The sequence below is a fragment of the Silurus meridionalis genome, chromosome 13 (genome assembly GCF_014805685.1).
Source record: "Silurus meridionalis isolate SWU-2019-XX chromosome 13, ASM1480568v1, whole genome shotgun sequence".
NCBI lineage: Eukaryota > Metazoa > Chordata > Actinopteri > Siluriformes > Siluridae > Silurus > Silurus meridionalis.
In genome coordinates, this window is record NC_060896.1 from 28,933,079 (window position 1) to 28,940,959 (window position 7,881).

The window sequence follows — 7,881 nt, forward strand, 5'->3', positions numbered from 1 at the left end:
CTTACCCATGTGGTAGTGGTTGATTGTGTGTGTGAGACGCGCACCACGCTCATAACCTTCTCAGTTTCCATGGTAATTCTACTTTTGTTTTCACAGCACCATCACTGATTTTCTTGGGACATTTTTCAAGAATTCTAGTGAAATAAAAATATAAAACTAAAAAAAGTTAAGTTTTTGCTGCAATGAAAACGAGAGCGACCGAGTGATACGTCATCAACTAAGCGACTGATGCTTCCCTCCGCCGAAAACGGGGAACCGGCAGCGTGGGTTTGCTCGTGCCTTCGAAATTTGCTTGTGAAACAGGGTAACATTTTGCGAGCGAGTTTGCTCGTATCTCCGTTTGATTGTATTATAGGTTGCTCATACAACGGGGTTTTACTGTAATTGAAAATAGATTTTATGTTTTTTGTCATCAGAAAGAGATTATTGATCCCATCACCAAGCGTCACCATGAGGACAGCTTTTTCAGATACAGTGTTCATTTTCCTACATTCATATTCTAATAAAATGTTCTGAATCTCCACCAATAAATAATAATCTCCTCAGATGTTCAGTAGTTCTGCCCAGTTCAATATTAGTGGAGAAAGCTAAAAATTAAAATAAATGGTTATATTGTGTGATGCATGTGTTCTTCCTGAAGCAGATTTGTACTTGTGTAAATTCACCTGTTTAGAAAAAGAGAGAACACAGTAAGATGTCATATTTAATAAACAAACTGTCATTTCTGAAATTCTGTAAAAAAAAAAAAAAGAAAATATGACTTCTTGTTTCAGAATTTTTTTCTTTACTCACTTCCAGTAGCAAATGAAGTTCATCTTGTCTTTGCAGTTTTGTTTATTCAAGGTGTTTGACGTGGTGTTGAGAGATCCACAGCGGTAAGGTAGAGCTGGACATTGGCGTGGCATTGAGACCAGGTTCCCCAGCGGCTCCCCGCTCACCCACAGCCATGTTCCATCTATGAATCGCAGACCGGTCCAAACGTTCTCTGTCTGAGTCTCTACTGTTTCTAGTTTCAGCTGCCGCAGACTCGTCTCTGAGGTCACTGAGGCCAAACCAGTGTAATTAGTCCTGCAGAATTCCTGAGCCTCATTCCAGGTCTTGTTCTCCTTCACCAGGATCAGGAACCGATAGCAGTAGAAAGCCCTCCCATTCCCACAGTAATCCTTCATCCACAATCCCTTATCAAATCCAAGAACACAATCGTAGCCATTTTCTGAAATGTTCGGATAATAGTCAAAGCCATGATTCCATTCCTGAACAGCTTCTCCACCAGACCATTTCCAGCTGCCAAAGGAATTGGTTTCTAATTGGAAATATCTGTTGTTTTCCTCCATAGAGGTGATGGTGGCCAGGTCTTTGTAGCGGATTTGACAAAGTGTTCTAGCTTGAGTCCAAGTAGCACCAAAGTTTTGGAACATATATTCTCTTGTCATCCCTTTAGCCACACGACATCCAACCAGCAGCAAGATAATAAAAAAAACAGATTTCATCTCTGAAGAATTCGACCGTAGTGCGTCTCTAAACAGTGTCTCCTACACAATGGTGACACTCAGTCCATTTCAAACACATGCAGAAACAAAATAAACAAATTCAAATCCATTTCCAATTTGAATATATACATATTCATATTCACACATTCGCACAAACCACCTTTACAAAGCAACAGATTGAAATTCTATTTTTCTAGAACTATTGTATAAAATTAAATAAACCTTCCTGCCTTCAGAAGCACAGATTTTAAAAACAAACTGAGGCATAAATAATATGATGAGTTTCTGTTTGGTGTCAGCTTGTGAAATAAACATTTTCAACTGTTTATGTATTAATGGAATTGTTTTTGCTTCAAATCTCTGTGGCCTCATTTCTGGATGTCGGACTTCATAACACATCGTTTGGGAAGTGGAAGTTTAATGGCTAAGACTCCGGGTTACTGATCAGAATGTCACCTTTTGCTTAGATTACTGCTTTGCACACTCTTGGCATTCTCTTGATGAGCTTCAAGAGGTAGTCACCTGAAATGGTCTTCCAACAGTCTTGAAGGAGTTTCCCGAGAGATGCTTGGCACTTGTTGGCCCTTTTGCCTTCACTCTGCGGTCCAGCTCACCCCTAAACCATCTCGATTGGGTTCAGGTCCGGTGACTGTGGAGGCCAGGTCATCTGGCGCAGCACCCCATCACTCTCCTTCTTGGTCAAATATCCCTTGATGCCTTCAGTGTGACTCTACAATTTTCATAGGCATGAAAATAAAGAAAACTCTTTGAATGAGAAGGTGTGTCCAAACTTTTGGTCTGTACTGTATATGGCCTGTAATGGTTAAGAGAAATGTGTTCTGAGAGCAAGTTGGAACTCCAGTAGGAGTTATTTCGTGAAGAGCCAGAAGTTAACACAGGCCCAAGGGCACTTTTAGTAAACAAATCATTGGACGTATGATCAGATGGTTGTGAGGCCAAATTACAACACTGCTAAGATACCACCTTAAACAAAGTCCTCAACGGCCATTTGTTAATGCTGTGAATGCAAATGGGCCCAGTGCATTAAACCAAGCAGTGTGTGGGGGAGATTTTGTGTTGTCACATGTATTGTTTGCTAGGAAATGAAGGCCAGTTTAATGTGTCCTGACACCCTGTTATTATTTCTTTGCAAAAGAAATTCTCATTCTAATGTTGCTCTGAGATTTTTTCTGTCATTGAATAAACTGATTTGTGTTTTTTATTAGTCGTAATGGTGAGTTACTTTGCACACCATTTTGCACACTACATGTACACACTGATTTCCATAATAAAATTACTTTTAAATGCAAATTCACTTTTATTTGAAAGATGACTGTGTGGTGTCTTAACAGTTAAAGCTCCAGACTACTGATATGAAGGTCAGGAATGGGGTTAAAGCCCAGCACTGCCAAGCTGCCATTCTTGTGCCACTGAGCAAGGCCCTGAACCTTCAGTGTTCCAGAAGCACTATATCCTGGTTAATCCACAATCTGACCCTAGCTTCCCAACAATATGTAAAAAAAAAAAAAAATTTCACTGTGCTGTGTGTATATATCACAAATGAAGGCATCTTATTTTTTCTTATTTTTTATAAATACAATATGCAAAGAATAGAAGGAGGACCCCTTATAGGAGGACCCCTTATGTTTATTAATACACTCTTGTTTAAATTTCTCTCTTTTGCACATTGTACTGTATAACATATTATACAGCAGGTTTACTGGTCAGTGCCATGTGTGTTTTGTGTATCTGTCCTACACTGTCTTGTGTTGTCTGTCTGCACTGTCTTTTGTCTGCACTCAGTTGCACACAATGCACTTTATGTGGTGAGGACACTTACTTTAGTCCTTAACTGTGTTCTGTGTGTAGCTCTGTGTTGTGTGTGTAGCTCTGTGGTGTGTGTGTAGCTTTGTGTTGTGTGTGTAGCTCTGTGGTGTGTGTGTAGCTTTGTGTTGTGTGTGTAGCTCTGTGGTGTGTGTAGCTTTGTGTTGTGTGTGTAGCTCTGTGTTGTGTATGTAGCTCTGTGTTGTGTATGTAGCTCTGTGTTGTGTGATGTAGGTCTGTGTGTGTGTGTAGCTCTGTGTTGTGTATGTAGCTCTGTGTTTGTGTGTAGCTCTGTGTTCTGTATGTAGCTCTGTGTGTGTGTGTAGCTCTGTGTTCTGTGTGTAGCTCTGTGTTGTGTGTGTAGCTCTGTGTGTGTGTGTAGCTTGTGTTGTGTGTGTAGCTCTGTGGTGTGTGTAGCTTTGTGTTGTGTGTGTAGCTCTGTGGTGTGTGTGTGTGTAGCTTTGTGTTGTGTGTGTAGCTCTGTGTTGTGTATGTAGCTCTGTGTTCTGTATGTAGCTCTGTGTTGTGTGATGTAGGTCTGTGTGTGTGTGTAGCTCTGTGTGTGTAGCTCTGTGTTTTGTGTAGCTCTGTGTTCTGTATGTAGCTCTGTGTTGTGTGTAGCTCTGTGTTCTGTATGTAGCTCTGTGTTTTGTGTGTAGCTCTGTGTTCTGTATGTAGCTCTGTGTTTTGTGTAGCTCTGTGTGTGTAGCTCTGTGTGTGTGTGTGTGTGTGTAGCTCTGTGTTGTGTATGTAGCTCTGTGTTTTGTGTGTAGCTCTGTGTTGTGTGATGTAGCTCTGTGGTTTGTATGTAGCTCTGTGTTGTGCAATTAAAACCGTCTGTGTGGAAACATAGGAAAAGTTCCGTTTGGTGTTCTGATGATTTGCGTAATTTAAAACACTGTAATTACTTTCAAACATTTACAAGTATATTGAGTCTTCGTGCTCCATGTTGAGTTTCACTAATAATAAACATACATTTGCATTAAATGCATGCAAATATAAGATAAACACTCAGACATGCACCGAGAAAGAACAGACAGGAAAAACAAGCCCAGGCAAATGAGATGGCATGACATGCAAAACATCTAAACACAAACTCAGGTGAAAATGCAGGACGCTTTTGTTCCTCTGTGGGCTTTATATAAGCAAATAACTGATTATGATGAAGGAATTAAAGAGTATTAAATACATGAAAAATGAAATGTCAGAACTCTTACAGAACAGTCCTTCTTCTTGGTGACTTCTTGGTGACTTCAACCTCCCATCTGACAAACTTAAATCATCTTGCCTCCTGATTCATCTGAATACCTTTCTTCTTTAACAGCTGCCTTCCAACACACAAAGGAGGAAATGTCCTGGACCTGGTTTTCACCTGCACTACCTCAACTACAGACCTGACTGCAACCCCACTTCAAATTTCTGATCATCACCTGGTCTGTAGCTTCCTGTACTTTTTCATCTCTTCCAGACTCTGACTCCTTTTCTTCTCTACCCTTGGACTTTGCCACTGACACCTTCCTCTCCTCTCTCTCCTCAACCATGGACCTCCTTTGCCCCCAACCACTAAATCCAAGAAGAGTTCTTGTCCCACATCCTGGCTGTCAGAAGTTTTATGCAGCAATCGACAAGAACTCAGATCAGCAGGGAGGAAGTGGAAAAAATCACAACTCGATGTAGACCTCGCATCTTACCGTGCACTCCTGACCAAATTTTCTTTGGATGTGACTTCTGCTAAGTCTACCTTCTACAAGAAAAACCTCGAGGCCTCTGCACAAGATCCTTGTAAGCTCCACAACATCTTCTCCTCAATACTCAACCCCCTGGCACACCTGCTCCATCCTCCCTGACTGCTGAAGACTTTGCCTCCCCATATGATAAGAAGATTGAGGAAATCTGCCAGACCTTCACTTTCTCTTCCTAACAATGACTACACTACACAGCCAGGAATCCCCTACTCCTTCGTTGTCAAGCTTCTCAACCATAGCAGATGAGATACTGCAAGTCCCTTCAACAACGCTTCACACCATCTCACAAGATCTCCTTCCCCCTCCATGTCCACAATCTTCAATGGGTCCTTATCATCTGGCTATGTGCCAACTATTTTAAAGCAAGTGAGGATTATTCCCATCTTGATGAAACCTGTTCTGCATCCATCAAACATCAACAACTACAGACCGGTATCACTTCTCTCCTTTCTTTCTAAATCTCTGGAATGCACTGTTTTTAACCAACTGTCTGTTTATTTTTCACAGAACAACCTTTACGATCTTAACCAGTCTGGCTTCTAAGCAGCACATTCCACAGAGACAGCCCTTTTGACTGTTTCTGAAAAACTGCATGCTGTTAGATCAGCCAAGCTGTCATCTGTCCTCATCCTCCTGGACCTTTTAGCAGCATTCGACACAGTCAACCACAAGACTCTCGTCTACCCTCAGGAACCTCGGTATTCACGGAACAGCATGGGAATTGTTTGCTTTCTACCTAGAAGTTTGCTCATTCCAGGTAACATCTGCCTGATGCAGACTCTCCACTGGTGTCCCACAAGGCTCCGTACTTGGTCCTCATCACACCTCACACTGCACTATGCTGTCTGAGATCTTCCAGCACTGCTCGACTGGTACCATCTTCCTCAAACACTTCAACTAACACTTTCCAGGTTTGCTTTGTTTAAAAAACACACAAAAAAACCTCAACAGAGTAGTAGTCTGATTTATCTTAATTTGTAATCTAACATAGATTTATTGTAGATTTATTGATGTGTAGAGACTCAAAGCAATTTTGGACGTCACTCTGGACACGAACATCTGCTAAATGTAAATGGAGGAACGTGAGCAGCGTTTTAGTATATTATATATAAAATACTAATCTCTTTATCAGGCATCCACAAATATTTTAGCCGTATTGTTGTTTCTTTCTTTACATAAACTTTCTTTCACATATTTAACTTTATTTAAATGATTTGGAATAAAATTGTAAATAAATAAATGTATTAACGTTGCCTGGTTTGTGTTTTCATTAGTAGTAGCTTTAGTCTGTATCCAAGTGTCGATGAAAATACGCTAGTGGACGTCAACCTCACTTTCCAAATGTCTTATTTTCACGCTCATTTTCATAAGAAAATTGGTTTCAGATGCAAATTTACTCCTTCAGTTGTGCTAAAAACATACAGGAATCTCGATGACGTCATCCGAGAAGCTTCACGCAGACAAATACAGAAACTTCCTTCTACTTCTCCAACAGGAAAAACCTTCCATTTATATTATTATTTTGTCAATAGTAATAAATATTTAATATAAAGTTTGTTTATAACCAAGTCATGACAATCTTACACATATTTAATTTTCCTTTTTCTCAGAATGATCAGCTCAACACTTTTATTCTCCTTCTAAACTTTTGATGTTGTAGTTTTCACTGTAATCATCTGGAGGAGGTTTTGGAGTAAATTCTTCAGATTTCTGATTATTTGATTCACATAAATATTGAATTCCACTGAGACTGGATCATTTCGTTGCTTTGCTGAGTTACTGTTCTCCAGAGTGACTGTAGGAACACTGCTGTGTGTGAACACTTGGAGCCACTTGTATCAGTTTCATCACTAAGAATCTGAGAATACAGAACAGAACAGAACCAGGAACAAGAATAAGAACAGACTTTATTTGTCACATATACATTACAGCACAGTGAAATTGTCTGCGTATCCCAGCTTGCTCAGAAGCCGGGGTCCGAGCGCAGGGTCGGCCATGACACGGTGCCTCTGGAGCACAGAGAGTTAAGGGCCTTGCTCAAGGGCCCAAGAGTGCCAACATATGCAGAAAATTGCACAGCACCATACTAACTGAACATAAACATACTAACAGTAACTAGTACACTATTAGCTATAATAATTTATACTATACACATCATATAAAATATAAAGTATTAGATTGATTATGGTGCTTATATTACTGTTAGCAACACACCCAGACACATAAACTAAAACTCTAGAGCCAAACAGATTATGCAAGATGAGAAAGGGAGATTTTTTTTCTATCAGGAATTTGTAAAGTTTCTGGTTCTTCACTATTACGTTTCAGTACTATAAGTGTTATATTTCTGTAATTCTATATTGATTACTCACGTGTGCGTGTCAGTGATGGACTACTGGGTATACATTTGTCGTTGCAGTTCCTGCCCGAGGTCTGAGATCTCGTTATGGTTCACCTTTCAGATACCTGCTCATCTTGACCTCACCTGCATCATCAAGTCATGCATTTGTCTGTTATTCGGAAGAAACTCACCTCCTCTCCTTCACCTTTATTACATCACATCCTGCCGAGCCGCAAACCGCGCTGATCACCATCCAGTCTACTGTCATTCCTTATAAATAGTGCATTACTCCTTCTCCTGTGCCGTGTTCTTACTCTACACACTTTCACTTCATCCTGTCTTATGTTCTTATTTTACCACATCAGGTTCACTTACTTTTGCCAAATTTCCTTTTCCACAAGTGTTGTGTGGTTTTATTATTTATATATTTAATCACGTGACACTTCTGCTGATTCAAATGAAAAGAAATCCAGAACTCGGC

The 7,881-nt window shown here is 40.2% G+C and overlaps 1 protein-coding gene across 1 annotated transcript; it reads right to left on the reverse strand.

Moving 5' to 3' along the window:
- Nucleotides 1–276: 276 nt before the first annotated feature.
- Nucleotides 277–2,001, reverse strand: LOC124396039 (natural killer cells antigen CD94-like). Its single transcript, XM_046864985.1, has 2 exons — nt 793–2,001; nt 277–665 (listed from the first exon to the last, which is right to left on the reverse strand). Exons 1-2 carry the CDS (start codon nt 1,488–1,490, stop codon nt 662–664), a joined length of 702 nt encoding a protein of 233 aa, XP_046720941.1. The 5' UTR covers nt 1,491–2,001; the 3' UTR covers nt 277–661.
- Between the last annotated feature and the right edge of the window lie 5,880 nt (nt 2,002–7,881).

Bases quoted from the DNA above. Each gene is read 5' to 3' on its own strand.
- LOC124396039 (XM_046864985.1), bottom strand. From the start codon at position 1,490: ATGAAATCTGTTTTTTTTATTATCTTGCTGCTGGTTGGATGTCGTGTG.